Raw genomic sequence first — 25,507 nt, 5'->3', positions numbered from 1 at the left:
GCATTGAGCAAATGCTCAAAAGAGGATTCACCGCTGATGCCTGGGCCACTAAAAGCTCTGCAGCGGCTTCCTTTTTCTCCAGAGCCATGCTGCTGTGGCTTCGCCAACTTCAACAGCATATTCCTCCCGATGACTTGAGAGGTCAACAAGACTTCAACAAGGTCTTTGCAGCTGCCCAGTACGTGGCTGATGCCACCTTGCAATCTACTAGATTTTCTGCTAAGGCTATTGCAGCTTCTACTACGGCAAGAAGACTCCTATGGATTCGCCCTTGGCAAGCGGGAGTTCGCCAAAAGTGGCAGTTATCCCAGGGTCCCTTAAAGCGCGACCTTCTCTTCGGTGATCTTCTGGATCCACTCCTCACGGAAACCACGGACAAGAAGAAAGTTTTGGGTCCAACCACAAAAAAGGCTACCAAAACGCAGTCCTTTCGTCGCCCAGGGCGCCAGCAAGATCAAGCGGCTTCCTACCAGAGATCTCCAGGTCAGTATTCCCCCCGCTTTCGTTCCCAAAGTAGGAACTCCAGGGGTAGAGGGTTTCGCTTCCAAAGGGGAGCTTCCTCTAACAGGGCTTCAAAAAAACCTAGATGGTAATCTTACCTCTATTCCCATAGGGGGTCGCCTAGCTCATTTCGCCTCTAATTGGCGTCTCACCTCCAAGGACCCTTGGGTCATTGACACTGTTCAAACAGGCCTTCTTTTAGAATTTATTTCTCCTCCCCCTAAACGTTTTATTTCCTGCCCTTCTCCCAGGTCATCCTCAGATTGTAACCGTATGGAGGAGGCCATTTCTCATCTATTGTCCATCAGAGCCATTCAACCGGTCCCTTCCGGTCAGAAGGGCCTAGGTTTTTACTCCATCCTATTTATGGTTCCAAAGTCCTCCGGAGGTTGGAGAGCTATTTTGGATTTAAAGAAACTAAATCTATTCATCAAATATAGGAAGTTTAAGATGCACTCCTTGTCTTCTATTTTGGCCGCCATTCACTCGGGAGATTTCATGGTCTCCTTAGACCTCACTGAGGCCTACCTTCACATTCCTATAGCCAAATGCCACAGAAAATTTTTACGTTTTTCCTTTCAAGGCAGGCATTTCCAGTATAGGGCGATGCCATTTGGCCTTTCCTCGGCCCCTCGGGTCTTTACAAAGCTCTTGGGGTCCCTGGCGGCCTATATCCGGGCGTTTCCCATCCACATTTTATGTTATCTTGATGATATTTTGATTCATGGGAACTCCCTAGAGAAAGTGAAAACAGACCTTTCTGTCACCATGTCAGTCCTTCAGGACCATGGATTTTCCATCAACTTTGATAAAAGCCACCTCCAACCTTCCACATCCATTTCTCACCTGGGATCCATTATTGATTCAGAATCCTCCCAGGTTTTTCTCTCTCCCGAGAGAAAACTCAGTATAGTGGAGTTAATTTCTAACATTTTATCTAATTCTTCAGTTCCCATAGTCACTCTATCTTCCCTTTTGGGGAAGATGGTGTCATGCATAGGCATCATTCCCTGGGCTCGCCTTCATGCTAGGGAACTCCAGTGGCTCCTGTTACCTTTTCAGAGATCAGGGCACAGCAACTCAAATCGACGCATTGTCATCCCACTGAGTGTTCGCAGATCCTTCAAGTGGTGGAAGTCTCCGGCCATGGACAGAGGATCCCCGTTCAGGTGCCCGGATCAATTTGTCATCACCACAGATGCCAGTCTATCGGGATGGGGCGCCCACGCCCAGGGGATGATAGCCCAGGGCACGTGGTCCCCGGAGGAAGCTTCCAGGCCAATCAATTGGCTAGAGTTAAGAGCCGTTTCCCTGGCTCTGAAGCATTTCTCTCCTCGCATTCCCAACCGGCACGTTCTCATTCTCACCGACAACATTGCCACGAAAAGCCATATTTGCAGACAGGGGGGCACGAGATCCAAGGCTCTCATGAGGGAGGCCCTCAAGTTGGGCCTTTGGGCGGAAAAACATCTCCAGTCGCTCCTAGCCGATCACATCTCGGGGAGTCTCAACGTCCAGGCAGATTGGCTATCCCGGGCAACGATAGACCCAGGAGAGTGGAACCTCCATCAAGACCTGTTCCATCAGATCACCCTCAGATTCGGCCTACCAATCCTGGATCTCTTCGCGACCAATGCGAACGCCCAACTCCCTCGCTTCTATTCCAGATTTCCATCCCCGGGAGCGGAAGCAATCAATGCCCTCCGGAGTCCATGGCCTCCAGGCCTACTCTACGCATTTCCTCCAATTCCAATCCTCCCGGACGTGATTCACAAGGTCCTCACCGAGAGGGCCCGAGTAATCCTAATCGCCCCTCACTGGCCCCGCCGGCCCTGGTTCGCGGATCTCCAACAGCTGTCCGTCCAGGACCCTTGGCGACTCCCCGTTTCGGGGGATATGCTACGGCAGGGGGCCTCTTTCCATCCAGACCCGGAATGGTTCCACCTCACCGCCTGGCTGTTATCAGGAGAGATTTAGAACTGCGTGGTCATGACCCCGATTCAGTGGAGGTCATTTTAAAGGCCAGAAGGGGTTCGACCAATCGAATCTACGACCACACGTGGTCCAAGTTTCACCAGTGGTGTCTACAGGAAGGTCTCTCCCCTCTGTGCATCCCCATACACAGAATAATTTCCTTCCTTATGCAAGGCTTCCATAAAGGACTTTCCACCAGCACCCTCCGGCGTCATCTGGCAGCCATTTCATCTGTCCTAGGGGGCCCCCGCAGACAGCCTCTCCAATCCTTCCCCGAAGTTCAGGAATTCCTCAAGGGCATAGCCAACCTCAGACCTTCCAAGGTCCACAGGTACCCATCCTGGGATTTGCCACGGGTTCTCCATTCCCTCACGCAGGCACCATACGAACCCCTAAAATCGGCGTCCCTCAGGTACCTATCCTTTAAGGTAGCATTCCTGGTGGCTATTACCTCTGCCCGACGCATTTCGGAGCTGGCTGCCCTCTCAATCAGGCAGGACCTTTGTCAATTCCATCAGGACAAGGTAGTCTTGCGACTGGACCCCACCTTCTTACCCAAGGTCAGTTCCATGTTCCACAGATCTCAGGATATTGTCCTACCTTCCTTCTGCCTCCAACGAGACCATCCCTTGGCAATTAGATGGCACACCCTGGATCTCACCAGAGCGCTGAGAATCTATATCCAACGCACAGGACCCTTTCGGAGGTCAGAAGCACTTTTTGTAGCCTATCATCCCAGAGTCATGGGGGCCAAAGTGTCTTCAACAGTAATAGGCCGTTGGATCAGAGGGACTATATCTAAGGCCTATGAGTCGGCCTCCCTCTCAGTTCCAAGGAACATCACAGCGCATTCCACCAGGAGCGCAGCCACCTCGGCCGCTTGGGCGACTCAAGCCCCGTTGGAGGAGGTCTGCAAAGCAGCCACTTGGGCCTCGCCAAATTCCTTCATCAGGCACTACAAGATTGATTCTTACGCTTCAGCGGACGCTGCCTTCGGCAGAAGGGTACTCCAATCCGTTATCTCACACGATAGCAAGCTAATCCCACCCTAGGGACCATCTATTGGGTATGTCCCATGTGACTGCTGGACCCGCTCCTTCAGTACGGAGAATAGGCGTTGATTGCTTACCTGAATGCCTCTTCTCGTACGGTGAGCGGGTACAGCAGTCACTTCCCGCCCTTGTATGTGTCTTCTTTACCTTTCTATATCTTTCTTCCTCTAACAATGAGAGTTGAACACTACAGAGCTTCACAACTGAGCCTAGTCTATGGATTCGCGAATTCTGGGGAAGGGGCGGATCCGGCAAGCTTTTTTAATACTAGGCTCAGTTCCACCGGATTGGACATGAGCAACCCATGTGACTGCTGTACCCGCTCACCGTACGAGAAGAGGCGTTCAGGTAAGCAATCAACGCCTATTTTCCTCCTTTTTTTCCTTTTCTTAACTTTTAAATTTTTTGGTTTTCCTTGTAAAGAAATAATATGTATGAGTGTAATATGTAAATAAAGAACGTTCTTTAACAACCACCTAATAGCTATATTGTGATTCCTAGGGTGATTTCTTTTGCGCAGTTGTATTTCTGTGTATTCAGTGTTGTACAATGTTTAGAAATGGTATTGAAACACCTTTTGAAGCACTGCCATGAGGCTCTGCAGCCAGCGCAGGTGAATTTCACACTTGCTGATATGTGATATATGCTTGCATTCATTACATAAGTTCTGAAATTATCACCTCCAGAGTTCCTTTGAAGTTTTTTGTCTGTTATTTTATATTGCTGGTTGGAATCAGTGGGACATAATAATGGAATTGATCTAAATTTGTATTTTTCTGGGTGCAAAAGAAAATTGAATAATAGTTGTGCCCATTGCAACAATAAGTTATTGCCATAATAAATTAGCAAGGTTCTCAAGACAGCGACTTTGATAATGTACCTGCCCATAAGTGCTTGTCATCTCTTTTTTGTTATATGACTGCGGGGGGGGGGGGCACAACCACGATACATCAGGTACAGTGGTACCTCTACTTAAGAGCTTAATTTGTTCCGTGACCAGGTTTTTAAGTAGAAACGTTTGTAAGTAGAAGCAATTTTTCCCATAGGAATCAATGTAAAAGCAAATAATTTATGCAAACCCATTAGGAAAGAAATAAAAGCTCGGAATTTGGGTGAGAGGAGGAGGAGGAAGAAGAGGAGGAGGACATTCACTTCTGAAGGAAAAAGGTGAGGTGAGGGGAATAAAAAAAATCCAAAACTTTTAGGCTTAAAAAAAAAAACAGACTCTGAGGCAGCGAGGAGGAGCATGCGCCTTCCATACCCCGGGTGCGAGGCTGCCTCCCATACACTGCGCCAGAGAGAGAAACCAGGGGGAATGACAGGAAACTGGCCAGGCCTTTGTGGCACTCTCAAATTTCCTGGGAAATTTTTCTGGGCTCAGGTTTATAAATAGAAAATGGTTCTTAAGAAGAGGCAAAAAAATCCTGAACACCCGGTTCTTATCTAGAAAAGTTCCTAAGTAGAGGCGTTCTTAAGTAGAGATACCACTGTATTTCTAAATTCCAAGTCAGCTGCCACTCCAGTCAGCATGCCACTGGTAAGATATGCTGGGACTTGTAGTGTTGCACAAACTTCTCCCCTCTGCTTTACTGAGATGAACAATCTTGGCAATCATCAACCCATTGCTTGCTTTTTCATTTCAGGGAGGAGCCATTGCCATCCTCACCGCGTGCGAAAGACCAAATGACTTTTCAGGCATGGTATTAATTTCTCCTTTAGTAGTTGCAAGTCCTGATGTAGCGACACCGATCAAGGTAAAAAAAAAAAGTGTTCATTTAATTCTAGGCACACTTATCTAAAAGTGAGCTAAAAATCTTACTATCTTGAGATAATAGCCCTTTCTTTCACCAGCCTAACTTCTCTATATGTGGTAGAGTACTATTTTCTTTTTCTTTTTTTAGTACATGAATTTAAGGCTCTTTCTAAAATTGAATGTAAAAAGGTTTGCAGTCAGTGCAAAAGCTGAAGGACTAAATACTGTACATATCATAGTAAATGAAGTTGCCCTTTTTCTCACAAAAATCGGAATTGCAATTTAAAGCAAGAACCTTGTACTAACCTTTTCCATTTCCTGTAGATTTATTTTGACAAATCTCTCTTCCCAAATCTCTCTTCTCTAGCTGCTTTTGTTCCCTCAGTTTCCAGATGCGTGATCTCTGGCTAAGTTCCCATGCTATGCTACGCCTTAATACAGTTTGCTTAGCCTGGTGTGTGGACTCTTTGTGGTTTGTAAACCATGGTGTTTGAGTGATGAAGCCCTGTGACATGTTCAGAAGGCACGGTTAAAACAATTCATAACTTAACACAGAGTGTGCAGCTTTCTCTGGGCAGAAAGCTACTCTTAAGCTTTGAGTAGTATCCTCCAAGGCCAAACTCCCAAATGCAATTGGTGGGGCCAAGACAAATAATTATTTCCCTAGTTGAATGCAGTTAATAGGATTGCTCTGCTCTTCTGTATTTAATCAGCGTCTCCTTTCTGTCATATTAAAAATGCAATCTGGTAACAATTGTTAGAGCCATATCTTAGAACCATCGAGATCTCAGCTTCTGTACCAATCTCTATGAGATTGACTAGAGTGATAGATATGGGCTATTTTTGGAGGGGTTTTCAAATTGCTTTAGCTTCAGTTCTAATAGACAGTTCTAAAACTGATTCTTTTAAGTAGCTGGTGCTTAAACTTTATTAAGTTTGGCAAGGAAAAATTAACAACCAAAAAACGGGTTCCATTCAGGGCTGGGAACAAAAAGAAGTCTGCTGGGTTGACGTCAGGACTACTAGGGGTGGGCAGTGTTGGCACCTGGTGTTTGGCCAGGAACTTGCGGACTTGTAGTGCCTTGTGGCAAGGCACATTTTTTGTCCATAGAAGAGATCCAATCAGCCGTGACAAAGACCTTGCGAGAGGTCCCCGAAGACACCTTCCAGGGCGCGTACCAGTCATGGCAGAGTTGCTGGGGAAAAATGTGTAGAGGCCCCAGGACAGTACTTTGAAGAATTTTAAGTGTTTGTGCAAATCTGTTCAATAAATTACTTTTTTTAAAAAAAAAATGCATTACTTTTGGAACGCACCCTGTATATTAGCCGGCACGGACAGTGGCACCTGTTCCTCTTTTGGCTTTCTGGTGCGCATGCGTGCATGATTATCAGCCTTTTTTGCGCATGTAGCAGTGCTGGAAACCGGAAGAGCTGGTCTTCTGGTTTCTGTTGTGTGCATGTGCACTGGACAGCTGATCATCGTGTGTGCATGTGCGCCAGTAACTGGAAGACAAGCTGACCAGTGTGCATGCACACGCCCGAAACCAGAAGTTTATTTCCCAGTGTGTGCGTGCCCACTTGGCAGCTTCTCATATGGGTCGTGTCATGAAAGATTCACCATCACTGCCATATACTATCACCTTATCTGATATTGTACATGATGATGAATCAAATCAAGTAAGCAGATCTGACAAGAGTATGGTATACAGTCCTCATGGCCACAATTGAGCCCAACGTTTATGTTGCTAAGTGAGAAATTTGTTAAGTTAGTTGTTAAGTTAGTTTTTGGACTTCTTACTACATTTGTGAAGTGAATAATTGCATTTGTTAAATTAACACACGTTTGTTAAATGAATCTGGCTTCCCCATTGACTTTGCTTGTCAAATGTTGCAAAAAGGGATCACATAACTTTTGGGCACTGCAACCGTCATAAATGTGACTCAATTGCCAAGCATCCAAATATAAATCACATCACCATGGACATGCTACAGTGGTCATAAGTGTGAAAAATGGTCATAAGTCAGTTTTTTTCAGTGTTGTTGTAACTTTGAAAGGTGACTGAATAAATTTCCATAAGTCGAGGACTACCTTTGTTCCATTTCCTTCTCCCTAGACCTTTACTTATTAAACCATGTGCTGCAAAAACTTGTAAAACTCTCTTGGGTCAATGATTCTCATTACAACTCTCTCTTGTTAGAAACTCTTTAAAGTAGCAAAACTTTTCTGTGGGCTTATGAAAAATCTTCTTTAAAGGGTTGCTGAAAGGAGCTACATTTTACTCCTGCCTGCTCCTAATTTGGAATGTTTCCCCATAAATGATGTAGGTAGCAGCTGCAGTGATAGCAACAACCTGGGTGTACAGCCACACAATCTATTCAGCACTTTACCAAGCTTTAATGAAAACTTAGGAGAAGTTTGGATGAATGCAATTCAGAGCAAATTGTTATGTAATAACTGCTACAACTACTTAGAATGTGAGCATTAAATTAGCTGCTGATCTTGCTTTTTCAAGAAGTATCTAACAAAAGAAGGCTGATGGGACTGAGCATTAGCAATATTATTATCTCACAGATATGATTGGCTAGGTTTTTAAAAGTTGTCTTTTTTTCAAACATTCCTTTAATAAGCTAGTTTTGTGAGGAGGGCATGTCTCCAATACAGATAATTATCATTCATTTGAGATTAATTAATTAATTAAGCACCTTTTCTATCAACCTGACTCCTAATAGGTTGAATAGGGTATATTAGCAATCATATGATAAGAATTAAACTACTTATATTCTGAAAAATTCAACAATTAATAGACAATATTTGTACATGCAAGTATTTCTTTAATAGACCATTAGGCAGAAGAACATGTCCATTAAGCCTGAATGTCCATTAAATCTAAATTTATGTCACTTATGTAATATTGCCAATTACCGTATTTTTCGCTCCATAAGACGCAGTTTTTTTCCTCCCAAAGTAGGATGAAAAATCAGCCTCGTCTTATGGAGCGAAGATGCAGGCAGGGAGGGGGGGAGGCTGCGAATTCGGAAGCGCCATCCCGCCGGCTGGCTGGCTAGCTGCTGCCTGGCCCACCGTTCCCCGTAATCTGCGCCCGTGAGCAGGCGTGCACCCCCAAATACACCCGAGCGCCCTTTTCCACGGGCGCGCGCTCCCCATCCCCCTGCCAGCCCGCGGGGAGGTGGGCGGGGGCGGGGAGGTGTGGCAGTAGGAGTAAAGGGAGCCGCGGCCGCCCCTGCCTCCCCGCTGGCTTCTCCACGCTGCTCTATTGCCCGCCCGATCCGCCTCCTCTCCTCCTCTGCCACCTCCTGCGTTGGGGCCCGATCTGCCTCCTCTCCTCCGCTGCCTCCTCTCCTCCGCTGCCTCCTCCTGCCTTGGGGCGCAATCTGCCCCCTCTCCAACGTCGCTGCCTTCTGCCTTGGGGCGCGATCCGCCCCCTCTCCTCCTCCACCGCCCCCTGCCTTGGGCGAGCAATCTGGGAGTCCGGGACAGGGTGGCTTTACGCTATGAAGAGAAAACGGCCGACTTTTCCCTGCTGCCGGAGCCGTTTCCTCTTCATGGTGCAAAGCCACACAGTCCCGGACTCCGGGATTGCTCGCCCAAGGCAGGAAGCGGCGGAGGAGGAGGAGAGGGGGCGAATCGCGCCCCAAGGCAGAAGGCGGCGGCGGAGGAGGAGAGGGGGCGAATCGCGCCCCAAGGCAGAAGGCAGCCATCTGCCCAGACAGAAAGGAAACAAGAGAGAGAAAGTGAGAAGAAGAGAGAGAAAGAGGGGGAGAGAGAGAGAAAGAGAGAGGGGGGAGAGAGAGAAAGAGAGGGAGAGGGAGAAAGAGAGTGGGAGAGGGGGGAGATAGCAAGAGGGGGAGAGAGAGAAAGAGAGAGGGAGAGGGGGGAGAGAGAGGGAGAGGGGGGAGAGATAGCAAGAGAGAGAGAGAAAGAGAGAGGGAAAGGGGGAGAGAGGGGGGAGAGAAAGAGAGAGGGAGGGAGAGAGAGGAGATAAAGAAAGAGGAGAGAGAGAAAGGAAGAGAAAGAAAGAAAGAGAGATAGAAAGAGAGAGAGAGTGAGAGATGCTCAGTGAGCCTTTCTTTGAAGTTGCCTTTCTTTCTTTCTCTTTCCTTCTTTCTTTTTCTCTCTTGCTCTCTTGCTCTTTCATTCTTTTTTCTTTCTCTTGCTTTCTTTCTCTCCTTCCTTCCCTCATTCCATTTCTTTCATTCCCCCTCTCTATTTTTATTTCTCTTTCATTTTCTTTCTTTCTCTTTCTTGCTTTCTTTCTTGTTCTTTTTCTTTCTCTCTTTTACCTTCCCTTCCTCTATTTCTTCTTTTCTTTCTCCTTCCTACCTTCTTCCCTCCCTCCCTTCAGTCCTTCCTCTCTTACTCTCCCCTTTCATAAGTTTCCTTGCTTCCTTCCTCTGTTCCTGTCCCTTCCCCCTTTCTTTCTTTCCTTCCTTCCTTCCTTCCTTCCTTTCCTCCCTCCATTTCTTGCTTTCCTTTTCCTTCCTCCCTTCTTCCCTCCCTCACTCCCTTCTTTCACTCCTTCCTCTCTTCCTCTCCCCTTTTTGGCTCAAAATATTTTTTTTCTATTTTCCTCCTCTAAAATCTAGGTGCGTCTTATCAGCAGGTGCGTCTTATAGAGCGAAAAATACGGTATATAATTTGTCATTTGGATCAGTTCATGTTATTAGGCTTATCACATAGTGTAAATTCACCCAAATTGTGGTAATTTTACTAAATCATCTGCACTACTTCAGGTAAAAGTTCTATTCATTGCCTTCAAAGTCCATTAAACTGGGGTACGATAAAATCTAGTTTCACTGTATTAGGAACAATATTCAGCAAAATGGAAGAAAAAAGACAAAATCTAATTTGGTAAAAAGTTGCAGAGTGGTAGAGGGAGTATTAGATGCCACAGCTGCACTTCACAACATAGCCCTTTGCAAATTGGGGTAATATCACTTGTGTCTCCTGTAAATGCCCCTGAAATTGGAATGGGACAACTCACCGCAACCAACTCGCCACGGGAAAAGTCCCCATGGCCAACTTGCTACAAGACAACTCACTGCGGGACAATTCAACAATTCAATTTAATTATTTAAAACAATGTTAAAAATATTTTAATTTTTGACATTCACATTTTATTTTGTCCCTTCTTTGGCATCCTTTCTTTAATTATTCTAGTCCACTATTTCTTTTATATTAATCCAATTCTTTTCCTGTGGAGAGTGGGCCATGGCGAGTTTGGCTACAGAGAGTACTTTTACTTCATTTTTTAAAATCATTAATACAATATATTTTTCCCACCATCCGTAGCAATCTTTGATGCAGGAGGATCAGAGAATGTTATGATATTATTACATTTAATGGATTCATAGAAAATCAAGGTCACAGATTTCATTTTACATTTTCCAGGAAATATTACTGCATGCGGTAATGAATGTGTCCTTAAAATAGGCCTGACAAAGTATTTTCTTGCCTATGGTCATTTTTAAGTGATGACCACTTAAATTAGAATGTAATCTACAGAAGATCAGAAATTATTCACCATTGCGATCAGTTATAGAATCCTACCCTATTTCCTCCAAAATAAGACATCCCATGATAATAAGCCCATTTTTAAAATAATGTTTTTTTAATTTTTTAAATAAGCCCAAAGTTTTGAGTGCATGGCAATAAGGCCAGTGCTTATTTCAGGGTTCAAAAAAATAAAAATAAGATAAGGCCTTATTTTTGGAAAAGCATGGTATTAGTGGAATTTTTTCAAGTATTTTCTTATTTGGCATCTTCATATTTTTGTATTTAACTCCCAGAAATTAGCTGTGCAATAGGTCTCTTTAGTCAATGTGTGCACATTTTTTCTCTTTATTTGTATCCCTGCTACAGAATGTGTTTACCATGTTTAAATAACTATACTGTACTGTAAATCACATGCGCTACAATTGTCACTGTAGGAAACTAAAATACAAAGTGAATAGCAACAAGAAGGAACCCTGGCAAACAAACCTGACTTCCATTGAATTGGGGGAAAGTAGGCTTTCTCTCAACTTCTTCAGCCAGGATTCCTTTCTTTTTTGTTGTTGTCGGGAAAGAAATGTAAAAGTCCTAAAGTTGGACAAAGAGATTTGTGGGAATAACGTCTGTTGCATCAAGCTTTCCCTTCCTTACAAATAGTCTTGAGAATCTTTTCGGCCTTTCTGGTATATTTGGAATTAATCCATTTGTTGGCATTCAGGAGCTGATCATCAGCTGGAATGCAGTAACAATGTAGTGGTTAAGCTTAAAAAAAAGTTTCTGCCACCTGCAAAACTGACTGCTATAATTTTCATCCTGGCCTTTAAGATATTAATTATATTTTTCTCCCCCAGGTGTTTGCAGCTAAACTACTTAACTTTGTCCTGCCAAACTTGTCTCTGGGATCTATTGATCCAAATGTCATTTCCCGGAATAAGAAAGAGGTGAGAATTGTATTGCCCTGAAGAGTCAATGTATTGCCTTGTGATAATTTGGTTCTTTCCCATTCAGTATAACTAGATCATAAGTGAACAATTCCACCTTGATACAAATCAAAGAAATATAAAAAATATAACTACAGTACAGGTAGTCCTCGACGTACAACCACATTTGAGCCCAAAATTTATGTTGCTAAGTGAGACATTTGTTAAGCAAACTTTGCCCCATTTTATGACCTTCCTTGCCACAGTTGTTAAGTGAATCACGACAATTGTTAAATTAGTAATCTGGTTATTAAGTTAATCTGGTGTCCCCCATTGACTTTGCTCATCAGAAGGTCGCAAAAAGTGATCACAAGACCCCAGGGCCCTGTATATCTTCATAAATATGAACCAATTGCCAAGCATTTTAATTTTGATCATGTGACCATAGCATAGCTGGCTGGAGAATTCTGGGAGTTGAAGTCCACAAGTCTTAAGGTTGCCAAGTTTGGGGACCCCTGTTCTAAATGGAAAAAAGCCCCTTGTAGGTCACTTTTTCAGTGCCGTTGTAATTTTCAATGGTCACTAAACAAATGTTTGTAAGTCAAGGACTACCAGAGACTTAAATGGCCTCCTCTCCAGATATTTTTATCAGCAGTCTGAAGTAAGGAAGAGAAATCACAGAAAGGATTGTGTGTACTGGTTGATGGATTTGTGTCACATCTCTGAGGCACATCTGATTCAGTCTGTGTGACCTTCCATCTTTCATTTATGCTAGAGATAAGTGTTTTGATGAGAATGGAGAAAAAAACATAAAATGAATCATTTCAACAATAATGTTTTTGCCATGACTGTTTTGAAGGAAGAAAAGACATAGTGTTTAAACTTGATGTAGAAGCATTATAATACATTTAAATGATTTAAGTCTCCATGACACAAGTGAGTATATAATTGGCAGATGTTAATTTATCCTTTTATAGCCAGGGAGAGCCTTTGCTTGCTGGACTCGTTGCTCCAGAGATTGCGGGTTGTGAGTCGCTCCTGGTGAAGTTGGACTTAGGGGTTCAGGTGGGCTTGTTAGTCACGTACCTGCCTCCCAGCTGCGTGTCAACAGCCCTGCCTGTGCTGCTCAAGGAGGTAGCTGGGTTGGCAGTAGGGTTCCCCAGACTCATTGTCTTAGGGGACTTTAACCTGCTGTCACTCGGCAAAATCTCTGGGCGGGCACAGGAGTTCATGGCCATCATGACAGATATGGACCTGACTCAAGTAATACAGGGTCCGACTCACGAGGGTGGGCACGCACCCAACATGATATTCCTCTCTGAGCAATTGAGTAATGATCTGAGACTAAGGGGCTTAGAAGTGTTGCTGTCAAGGACAATTCCATCTGTCCATCCATTACCCTGGGGGGGGGGAAATTATTGACCCCCTCAGAGAGGGTTCGCAACTTGGGCATCCTCCTCGATCCACAGCTAACATTGGAACACCATCTTTTGGCTGTGGCGAGGAGGGCTTTTCCGAGGTTCGCCTGATACACCAGTTGCGGCCCTACTTGGACAGGGAGTTGTTGCTCACGGTCGCTCATGCCCTCATCACCTCAAGGTTCGATTACTGCAATGCTCTCTACATGGGGCTACCCTTGAAAAGTGTTCGGAAACTTCAGATCGTGTAGAATGCGGCCGCGAGAGCCATCGTGGGGCTCCCTAGATTCGCCCACGTTTCTGCAACACTCAGTGGCCTGCATTGACTGCTGATCAGTTTCCGGTCACAATTCAAAGTGTTGGTAATGACCTTTAAAGCCCTACATGGCATTGGACCAGAATACCTCCAGAACCGCCTTCTACCGCACGAAACCCAGCGGCCGATAAGGTCCTACAGAGTTGGCCTTCTCCGGGTCCCGTCGACCAAACAATGTCCTTTGGCGGGCCCCAGGGGAAGAGCCTTCTCTGTGGTGGCCCCAGCCCTCTGGAATCAACTCCCCCCAGAGATTAGAATGGCCCCCACCCTCCTTGTCTTTCGAAAATTACTCAAGACCCACCTATATCGCCAGGCATGGGGGAATTGAGACACCCTCCCCCAGACTTTTATATCTTATGTTTGGTATGTATGTGTTGTATGGTTTTAATTGCTCGAGGTTTATACATGCTTTATTTTTAATATTAGATTTGTTTCACTGTTATATTGTTTCTATTATTGTTGTGAGCCTCCCCGAGTCTTCGGAGAGGGGCGGCATAAAAATCTAATAAATAAGTAAGTAAGTAAGCAAGCAAGCAGAATGACTGCAATCAGTCATTCCAGCAGGGCAAGAGAATAAGTCCCAGAAGTGAAGAATTCACTGCAGTAATTCCAACAAGACAAGCACACAAGTAGCATGACAATAATTCAAACAGTCAGGAGTAATGCCAGGAATGTCATTCTTAACACTAGATGAATTCAACGTTTGTTCCGGACCTATGTCCCTCCCAAGTGTCCGTCCTTTAAACTCCATCCCCAGGTGTGCCTTGTGAAGGAAATCGGGGCCCTTTCCTTCCTTATAAGCCATGCAACACACATTGCTCTCTTCTGCATTCTTCCCTGCGTGCCCCAGGATGAACTTCCTCCCCCTTGTTCTACCTCTTCCCCGTTCTGCCCACTTTTCCTTTTACCAGCCAACGGAGCCACTCTCACGCTCTCTATCAGCTGTTCGTCTTCCGTCTCAGATTCAGACTCTGATCGGGGCATGACACAGGTCCATTCTCAATTGGGTCACTTTCTCTAGTCATTCTTTCAGTCCAATCTACCTCATGGGGTAGGTTATTAGTCCTGGCACTACTGAATGAAAAGTAGATTAATTAATAAGTGGCATAGTGACAAATTCAGCCTTTACTTTCCACTTCTGGTAAAAGAATGTCATTTGTCAGATTTCTGTTATGATACCTATTCTCACAAGGTCCCATTCCTCTGTTTTATTGTTTTATTTTTTTATTTATTCGACTTATTCCCCAAGGACTTAGGGCAGTAGAAGCTATTGCAGGTTTGTGGGAGACCTTTACTCCTAAGGACACCTTTATATTATCAGATTCAATCCCTTCAAGATATTAGGGAATTTGTCTGATGAGCCTAATGACGTTGCCTTTATATAAGGCCTAGCTGTATATTTTTCTATGCTATTACGAAAATTTAGATAAACTTCCATGCCAAAATGCCCAAGAAATGATATATGCAGTCAAATATGAATGTTATAGTAAAATGGTTCTGGATGCATCTTTTAAGCAGATTAATAAAAAAAACTATTGTATTGTGTTTCTAGCAGCCATTCACCTTGAGATACCTTCCTACAGAGCAGCTTTTCAGACATTTAAGAACCTACAGTTTGACCTGAATTGTAACACCATGTTATTTTATCTGCTACTTTTAGTTTTCTTTTAAAAAGCAATATGTAAAAGATATGCAGCTTGACAGAAATAAGTCTCCACCTTCATAATATCACCCACATTCAATATTGCAGAATACAAGTTCAGATTGTGCTGGGAACAGCCACTATTTACATGTTGAATATATTCATCAGGCAGACCAATTTCTAGTCTCTATAAATACCATTGGGATAGTCTCCAAAAATTTCCTGATTTGTTTGTGTTCATAGCAGTTTGGTTTTTAAAGCACAAACTGAAATGTAGAAGGATTTGAGATATTTTAGGTTTTCTCCCTTCTGGTTAGTTAAATCAGATGCATAATTCCAAATCTCAATTCTTTTGTTATGTGCTGGAGAAGTGTTCCCCAATCTGATGCCCTCCATAATTTGTTGGCTACTTATGAGAATCAAATGAGATGGGACTGTTTAGAGTTGAAGTGTGAAACACCAGGAAGACAGTAGACCCCCCCCAAAATAGGCCATATAAAATATGAGTCAGCATTGCTGCTCAGAACAATTATTTTCTGCCTTAGGGAGAGATCTCCTTTATTGTACTTTCAGTTGTACACTGAAGATTGCGATCATATTTCTATTTGAATCAAGATACATACAGATGGTTAAATGGACTTGCATTGCAACTACAGACCATGTGGGCATTCTGAATCAAGCTATCTTCCCCACATTGAGGGTTTCTTCTTAGCTGGAAAAATATCTGAAAAACATCATTAGTACACCAAATCTGAACATGGGAAGCAGCCAAGATATAATTCCTACACTGAATATAAGATGGAATAATTTAAAACATTATGCTTGGCCTTTTATATCACAGCAACCCTACTATATCCAAGCTTTAATCTAGTCACAAAATGATGTAGTATGGGCACCATACATATAACAACCACATGGGAACAGCTAAGATGGTTCTCTAAGAAGAATTTCCTTTGTTTTCTTTTGTTAAGAGTATATAGATCTATCAGACAATTAAATATTATTAATAATACATTTATACTGCATTTCTAAAAGCAATACTGTATTATAAAAATCCTATAACACCAATGTCCAATACAATTGGAAATACCGTAAACTCTGAAAATTTAGACAAAAAATCATGGTTAAGATCTCTTGAACTTTTTTTGCTCTTACATATAATAAATCAAAGATACTATATTATCCTCTGTTCACTTAATTTATATTTTGCATCACAGATGTATGTCTCTTACAAAATAAAAAATAAACAAAAAACAACAGTAAAACAAATTAAAAAAACAAATTAAAGCAATTGAAAGCAATTAAATGTAAAATATGGGAGAATACCAATCAACAGTTTATATAATCACCTGTTCCATATCTCATTGGATTGCCATACAGATACAAAGTCACTATAGGAAGCTAATGCTACATTAGCAGTTTTTAATTCAAGGCAACTCTCATAATCTACACATCATTGAAATCCAAAGGACACAACTGATTTGGATTTATGGAGCAAATATATCTGATATTACTGAGGAATATCTGACTGATTGGACCTAAAAGGGTTCTTAGACATCTCTAAAACAAAATCTGAAAGTATTCTATGAAAAGAAAAGAAAATGTATAGAAATTATTTTAAAGATGAGGCAGTAATTTGTAAATATATGCTGAAGGCAGAAACGTACACATTATAAATCTTCAAACAACTATGATTGTAACAAATACTAAGATAAAGCTATTCCTCATTTAGCAACTATCTCATTGAACAAACTTAAACAAAACATTTTCAGCCAAATGTATGCATTTACAGTACAACCAAATTTCATGCACTTGGCAACACAAGTGTTCACAGTAGTTTCACAGTGTGAAACTAATTAGGATCTGATCACTTTCAGGCAGCAGTGCAGCCTGATGTAAGGTTCTAATGAACTAATTAAGGTCACAGAGCTGAACTTGTTAACTTGTGGTTAGCATTTTTGGGGCGAAGGCTGCACTGCAGAGAAATGCAGCTCAGGAAAAGATGGTTTGCTTAAGCCATCTCTCTGCCCTGTGCGGAGGAAGGGGTCTGGTTAGGTGCAGGACTCTTTTCCAAGAGAACTTTATCTAAATGAGAGGGCAAGAGTCATGATCTTCCTAGCCTGAAAGTCACATGGTTCATTTAGCAACCATTTAGTTCTTTGTTTAAGGATAGGGAGGGGGTAATGTATACTAGCTTAGAGAGAACATTGAAATGTTGCATAAATTTAAGGTGTGAAAAATAATTAAAAAATTATATATATATATATATAATTTATATATATAATATAAACAGATACATTGCACGGCTCTTGAAATGTTGCATAAATTCTAAAAATCATTAGTGTTTCCATGTCAGGAAGCAGAATTATATTAGCATTACAATTATTGTATCCAAACTGGCAGATTGTAACAAGAAGCCGTGCAATGTATCTGTTTGCTGTAATCTAGCGGTAGCTCAGAGTTTTATAATTTAGATATAGCAATTCTATAATTGATAAAGTAATCAAAAACAGAAAATGTCATAATAGCAGTGAAACCACACCAACCATATATGGATTTTTATGATATTAAACTTGGTGTAATAACCCCAAATCAAATTCAGATAACAGACATTTAGATTTTCATTTATTGGGTAATAACAACAAACAAGCACACACAATATTGGCTATTAAAAGAAATGTATGTAAATAAATTAATGGATGGTAGAATAACATTTAAAATATAGTATAGTTCTAATTATCTCATTCTTAAGTAGAAATGTCAGTGATAAATATCAGAAACAACTACAGGCAATCCTTTGTTTAGCAACCAGTAAGTCAGCCATTAACAGAAATGGTCACTAAGTGAAACCATGCTTTTGCTTATAATGTTACTTCAGCTTTGCTTTGCAGACCTGGAAAGATCATAAATGTGAGGCTTAATTGCAAAGTTACCGTATTTTTTTGAGTATAAGATGCACCAGAGTATAAGACATACCTTAGTTTTGCGGGAGGAAAACAAGGAAACAAGGAAAGCAAACCTATAGCCTGGCTTTCGTGCAGCAAGGCCCAATAGAGATGCAGCACTTCAGTCCTCCTGGACGCTACCATCTCATAAACACAGTTCTGGGATTCCCAGAAAGCCCCCTGTGCCTTTGCTGCCTCTATCAGAGCCTGATTCTGGAAGCATCCCAGGGAACTATGCAGGTCGCGACTGGGTGGCAAAGCAGGAGCTGCACAGGAGGTATAAGGCAAGGCGGCTAGCCACTCTGCCTGCTCCTTCTCCAGACGACTCAGGCAGAGACCGGTCAACTTCTGCTCCTGGCCCAGGAAGCAAGAGAAGGAGGTGGAGGGCGCACAGTTCTGAGATTGCATTGGGAGGCCAGGGAGGAAAGCATTTTCAGATGGTAGTGCTGTCTGGAACCAACCGCTGCCTGAAACGTAAGGCCCTTTTTTGCCTCCACACACCCCATTTTTGGAATTGGGAAGGGAATCGTGGGTCTGCTGCCCCAAAATGCTTTCCTCCCCATTCCAAAAACGAGGTGTATGGGGTCAAAAAAGTACATCAAGTTTCAGGCGGAAGCCAGTTCCAGCCAAAGCTGTCACCTGAAAATACTTTCCTCCTCGATTTCCTGATGCACATTGCAAAGCCGCGCAGTCTCCTCCACAGATTTCTCTTTCCTCCTGGCCAGATCCACTGCCTGAAACACAATGCACTTTTTGGCAGAGGCCAAAAAAATAGCTATGGTAACGGCCTGAAAAACACTGTTCCAGTTGATGGGAGATCAGTGGTGGCAGCACTTGGAATTGGCCGAAAACCACGTCTTATACTCTGAAAAATACGCTATTTTTGTTCACAATCTCTATTTGAGGTTGCAGATTGATTGCAGTCAGGGCAGTCACTAAATAAGAACTATGGTACCTGTACTATGAATAGATTTTAAGTGAAGGTTACACATAGGTGTAGTATTCAACACTTCTGATGAGAAACACTAAGGACCTTCTGTACACAAAGCATGTATATCACCATTAAGTTCTTCTCAATAGCCTACCTTTAAAGATGGATGGATGAAGAGAGAATCTCTGTTTCTGAAGTGTTTTAAGTTATAAAAAACTTAAATGAAAAATCACGATTATGTTCGTTAATAGTAGGCAAAACTGGGCAAATGGTGCTTAGAGAAATTAATGAATGCAAGCTAAATACTGGGAAAGAAGAAATGTAATAAAAAAGAAAAATCTTTGACTTGTCCTTTCTTGCCTTCCTGAATCCCTCATTAAAATTGGCATTATCCTCCAAGGCCTTTCTCCAGAATCTCTCAATTTGCATCACCTTGCTGGCAGTTTCAAATATGTTCATATTTATGCTAAATCAAACTTTTAACATCAAGTGTAATCACTAGATATTTTTTTCTTCTGTTCTTTCACTGTATCTCTTGCTTGGACAGTCACATAATGTCATACTTGGATCAGTAACTTTCAAAAGTTGCACATCTATTGAGTCTCTTGTATTTCTTGCATTTGTAAGAGTTTTTAAAATATCAATATAAAATAGGGTTAAGGGGTCAAGAACAAACACAAACAAGCCCATCTCTTAACATTTGTGGTTTTGTACCGGGGTGGCAAAGGGAGTATGTCATACCGGTTTATATCATTTTACTTTGTGGGAAGGGATCGTCTGTCAATTCAACCACCCACTCCTTTGTGATTTTTTTTTCTTTCTTTCAAGAGAGTTTCAAACTGCTGCTTTTTATTAACTGAAACAGCTTGGAGCTATGTTGCCTCTGTGTGTGAGATGCTGTGGAATAACACCAAACAACTGGGCAGTTTTTAGGCTTGAGTTAGTTGCTAAGTAGCCGGAAAAACCCAGCACTTTTGTTTAAATTGGAAAAGAAAAGGCAAATGGATTTGGGTGAAAATGTCAGGGCTGGTACAAAAAATGTCAGGCTGCTGCAAAAAAGAGTTTACACTTTTTCTGTTAACATAATTTTTTTTCTCCCTTGCCCCTTCCCTGACCGCGTGTGTGCAAAATAAAATCCTTCTAAACCAGGGGTGTCAAACTTACAGTCTGTGGGCCAGATGTGTCACGCACTGGCCACGCCCACCCCCTTTTTAACAAAGGGCAATTAGTCGCAATATATCACGTGACAACAATGTAACGACATTAGTTTGATACCCCTGTTCTAAACCAAATTTCTTCCCTTCCTCATCAGTTCTTGGAGTTGAAGTCTACGAGTCATAGAAGGGCCATAGTTCCCTACTCCTCATCTAGAGAGTTAGAGTCCTTTCTGCCATTTACCATTGGGCACTCATCTTTTGGCCATTCACAGTAATCAGTATACTGTGAATTGCTTGCACATACCGGTCGTACTTTGTCAGACATCAATATATATTTGAAATAAGATTAAAAATTAAGTTTCAAGTCTGAATTCAAAGAGGAAGGGCATTTATTTACAACCTAATCAAATGTGAAAGGGTATGTGGCTATTAAAATGGATCCTCTTTAAAAATATGTCTTCCAAAATGGCAGAAAAAGTGCTTATCAGAAGTTGATTGCTTGCTGTCTAAAATGTTCAAAATGTCATTTTGCTCCCAACAGGTTGAAAATTACCGTTCAGACGCCCTGGTCTATCATGGTGGCATGAAAGTCTCCTTTGTCATTCAGCTACTGAATGCTATTGCCAAAATCGAACGCTCGCTACCTAAACTGTTTCTACCTATCTTGGTGCTCCATGGTTCACCGGACAAACTCTGCGACATCAGAGGGTCTTACTTGTTGATGGATACAGCCCCAAGTCAGGATAAAACATTCAAGGTTAACCTGTTTAATTTTTGAAGGATCAAACAATTATTGTTTCTAAAGTTGTGCTCTTTTCAGTGATTCAGATATATTGGTCTAAGCAGCTATTTTACAAAATTATCTAGACGTAGTCTTTTTCAAGTACTGAGAAGACTCAGATGAAATAAATTTTGGGATGATATTTAAGTAAGACTTTCAATTTCTTCCATTCACCATAGTTCAAAGCCCATTTACTAAGGAATTGATTAATCCCATTGTTTTTAGCAGCATTTAAACAGGAGATACGTTCACTCAAAAATAGCAAGGACAATGGCTGTTTATAAAAATCTCACTTCTATAAAAATGCTTAGAATACCACCTAAAAGAAGCAAGTTGCATTTCAGGAGACAGAATGAAGCAGTTTTCATTAGCACATAATTTTTAAAATCAGAAATAGATATCATGATCCTCCAAAACTGCGCATGGAAGTAGCATAGAACAACAGCATTTTAAAAAGGATTATTTAAAACACATAATCCATTCCCCTGGCTATTTCAAATTTGTGCATTGCCCATAGACAATTTGTCTACAATGGTATAAAGTATCTTACTTGAGCAGGGGGTTGAACTATAACAACTCCAAAATCTCTTCCAACTCCTTTGTTCTCTGTTAGATAATTCCCAGTTTCTACTGGAGCAATTGGACACACTGAAAACATCACAGTGAATATATTTACAAATTTTCCTTAGGATTTCTTTTGTGTATACTGTAAACTCTGAATTGTGATTAGAAGTTCCTCATTCCATCCTTTACTAATTTATAAGAAGTATTTATAGATTTGGTAGAACAATGTACATTTTAAAGACATTATTGATGGTAGATGGTAGATATTTATGGATGAGATGACTGAATTCTAACATAACAGATGAAATCTAAATTATAAAAATGGTGCATTAATATTAGAGATTAGCAAAAGATGGTTTCTACTTGAAATTTGCAAATAAAGAGGTGATGAGTATAACTAAGTATACAAACAAATATTAAATGTATTTTGTAGATAAGGAACAGATTAGGTTATTTTTCATAGAGTCACTTGGGCATAGAGGGTTATTGTGAGTATACTGAGTAAATGGGCATTAAGACATGAAATTCCAAATCAAAAGAAAATAATGGAGGACCAGGAAAAAAACATTGTGGCTGGATATAAATAAAGGCACAGGACTAAGAAATAGAAGGAATGGAAAAGAGTTGTAGATGTAACATTTTTAAAGTAGATTATTTTTTGTGTGTGTGTGATACATGAGAGAAGGAATATACAGAGCAGACCAAATATGGCATGAAATACTGTATTTAGCAGCATTTCAATGAATAAAAATATTTCAATAACACTTTATTAATCAGCAAGAGATGTTTACCAGCAAATGCCTTCCAGCAAATGAGCAGGATTTTCTAAGCTGTTACTAAAGTTTTATAAATATAAATGTAAATATATATAAAATGAACGATCCTCAGTGAAATTCCTGCATCTACCGTATGTCCCAATGTGTTTAATCCATGGACAATAAATTATTGCAATAGAGAAAGATTAGAGTCTCTGTAAGTGCTACTTAGCAGTATTGTACAACACATCTGAGCACTAGGGGAAAGTATGTGATTAAAATATTTTAATGCAGGGGTCTCCAACCTTGGCAACTTTAAGGCTTGTGGACATCAACTCCCAGAATTCTTCAGTCAGCAGCAGCTGGCTGTGGAGCTCTGGGAATTGAAGTCCACAAGTCTTAAAAGTTGCCAAGGTTGGAGACCCCTGTTCTAATGTATTAACTACCTTCCTAATAAACATAAATTTACAAACACAAAAATCAAGATTGCTCCCTAATTAAAGGTAATACTTCAAAAATTGGGTTAATTAGATAACTATAGGACAAGGTGTGGCCAGAATTGCAAATTGAATTCGCAGGAAAGGTATATATTAGAAGAATGGTGTATCAGAAGTAATTTGGAATGTGCCTTCAACTTCATTTCTTGCATTCTGCAGGTATATGATGAAGCCTTCCATGCTCTCCACAAAGAGCTTCCTGATGTGACTACTTCTGTTTTTAAAGAAATAGAAACATGGATTGACCAGAGAGCAGCTGAGGAAGCCCACCAATCCAAGCAAAAGCCACTCTGAAACCCCCTGTCTGGTGGTTGGGGTATACTGGGAAGGGACGTTCTTTTTCTTTTAACAGCCTCTCTTTGAGGGGAAAGGTCTTATAGGGGCTCCTGAATTAACTTATTTTTTTACAAGAAATTGCTGTGTAACCCAGCGTGGGATGGGAGGAGAATGCCATGCTCCATTTAAAGCCCTTACTCTACAGAGGAAAGAGCTAGCAATGACATTAGTATGGACTTCCCAGTCTTTCACCAAACTTAGCTTTTGGTTTTCCCAAGGAGTTCCTGAGGTGCTGAGGTAACTTTTTAATATTGCAATAATTTTTGGAATGTTTGAAAATTTGGCATCTTCCACAGCATTCTATTTTTACTCTTGCTAGCTTTTAATTCTTCCCTCCTCTTCTTTGAAATTTTTCAAGCCTTCTAATAGGACCAAGTATATGACAGACCGAGATAGGATTAGGAGGCTGAGGAATTCAGAACATGTCACAACGTTCTAATATGTATTCCTGTTCATTCTGGCCAAAGGATTTCTCCCCATACAAACCCTAAAAGGCCTTGAAAGAAGAAACCATTCGATAACGGAAACATCAGTTTTGCACTTTGAAAGTAGTTTGTACTCAGACCATTAACGTTTAGCTCCAGAGTTGATAACTATAGACAAATGAGAGTATGTAAAATAATGTATCTAGAAGATTTAAAAGCATTGAAGATATGCTGCTGCTTCCAGAAGCCAAATCATTTTTCAGTGCAAGAAATGTAAATATTCGGGCTGCTTTTTTGTTACCTGTGCTACAGATAACTTAAAGTATAAAACTGAAAGTTATATTTAAGAGAGAAATAATAATAAAAATAATATATAAAGTTTCTGTAGGTTGTTCAAAGATACCATATCTTAAGGAGGAATGGAGGAGTATAATATGGAATAGATGCCAAGGCTGCCATTCCTTTGCCTAATAGTTTTTATGCTGGAGAACTACTTTGTTATATACAGAAGAAGGCCATTGCCACTGCTGAGAAATAATCCCTTTGTTCTCAAATTCCTGCTCCCACTCCAACTTAGAAGTTGGCCAGCCATTAGTGATTCTTGGAAAACAAGGAAACCAAAGAGAAGAAAGAAAGAGTGGGCCTAACCTAACTGCTGCAAGAATCCAAACAACTACAGATAATTCTAGCTCCATACTGCCATCTAGAGGCTGTTTGAACTTTTGCAGCAAGTTAACAGCAGGTAGGCTGAAAAAAGGGCTATTTCAGCAGCCACAGACAAAATTCCAAATAGCACTTAATCAGCAGAGAGGGTTACTGCTAAAAATTGTTTTGGAAAGCCAATTATTACTTAAGATATATGGTGAAAGAGTAAGATATGCATGAAGTAATTTAAGTAGGGCTTCTAGATCTTGGCAATCTTTAAAAGGCTGCAGAGAAAGAGTTTTCTGAATCTCTTTGCTTCCATCTAGTGGTCATTTAGAGTTTTGCAGCCTAGACATAAAGATTTGGTGCACTTATGAATGGGACAAGGCAGCTGTGTGCAATCTCAATTTCACCTGATGTGTTTTTAGCCTTAACTGTGACTAACTACTTAATTAATGAAGAATAGTGACAGTAGAAAAACATGAGGTAGCTGCCCATTGTAATCAAATATTTGCTATGCAGCAAGTAGCATTTTCATGAGTTGTTTTGATGGAAGAAATTTCATATTATCTTTTGTAAAATAGTCTTTTTTTATCATTGATTTTTAAAATTGTAATTCCCTACACATTTATTGCATGAGAGGATTCAGTACAATTTACAGGCTACTTCTAAATCTGAATTTGCTGTGTGGAAAGCCTGATGCTCTACAGAACTAGACAGCTATTTTTCTCCAAGAAGCACTAATCCTATTTGCAACCATCAGGCACGTATTCTCACGATTTTACTGCCTGTGTGTGCTTCCTGTGTAGGAAGGATGTAATATTTGAAGTATCCTTAAAATATTCCAATTGATGTAGCCCGTGAGAATTGGAAACAAAAATATGGCCTATTGCAGTGATGACGAACCTTTTTTGGTTCATGTGCAAAAGGGGGGATGTGTGTGTGCTAGCATGCATGCACGTGCCCACACCCCTTTCCTTCCCCCATGCATGTAAACATACCCGCGCTGCCCCCTCCCACACACACACACATGCGCACAGGCCTTACTGAAGCCTGGTAGGTGAAAAAAATGCCCAAATGGGCAAACCGGAAGTTCAGGAAAATGCACTTCCGGTTTGCCATTGTGCTGGTTTCTGCACTCCAGAGGGTTCAGAGAAACTTCTGAAGCTCCAGAGTACAAAAATCAGAACGGCAAACCCGAAGTGCGTTTTCCCGAACTTCTGGTTTGTCTGTTGGATTATTTTTTTTTCGCCTTTGAGGCCTCAGGGAAGCTTCCTGAAGCATCCAGAGGGTGAAATGGCCTTTCCAAGGCCGAAAATCAGCTGCCCAGCACAACCATGCATGCTAAAGCTGACCCAGGGCAAAGTCTTCCGTGCCCACCAA

General features: G+C 41.4%; 1 protein-coding gene across 5 annotated transcripts in view; it reads left to right on the top strand.

Annotated features, from left to right (window-relative positions):
- MGLL (monoglyceride lipase) overlaps positions 1-23,291 on the top strand; it is a 206,573-nt gene extending 183,282 nt beyond the window's left edge. For all 5 annotated transcript variants that reach the window (XM_070738385.1, XM_070738389.1, XM_070738387.1 and 2 more), the window contains exons 5-8: positions 5,171-5,281; positions 11,644-11,733; positions 20,663-20,878; positions 22,878-23,291. In XM_070738385.1, coding sequence (XP_070594486.1) covers positions 5,171-5,281; positions 11,644-11,733; positions 20,663-20,878; positions 22,878-23,012 — 552 coding nt within the window. In that variant the 3' untranslated portion in view covers positions 23,013-23,291. The remainder of the gene's footprint in view (positions 1-5,170; positions 5,282-11,643; positions 11,734-20,662; positions 20,879-22,877) is intronic.
- Positions 23,292-25,507: the final 2,216 nt, after the last annotated feature.

The sequence above is a fragment of the Erythrolamprus reginae genome, chromosome 2, assembly GCF_031021105.1.
Source record: "Erythrolamprus reginae isolate rEryReg1 chromosome 2, rEryReg1.hap1, whole genome shotgun sequence".
In the NCBI taxonomy this organism is placed as follows: domain Eukaryota; kingdom Metazoa; phylum Chordata; class Lepidosauria; order Squamata; family Dipsadidae; genus Erythrolamprus; species Erythrolamprus reginae.
The sequence above is the reverse complement of the archived record's forward strand: the minus strand, read 5'-3'. Positions and strand labels throughout refer to the sequence as shown.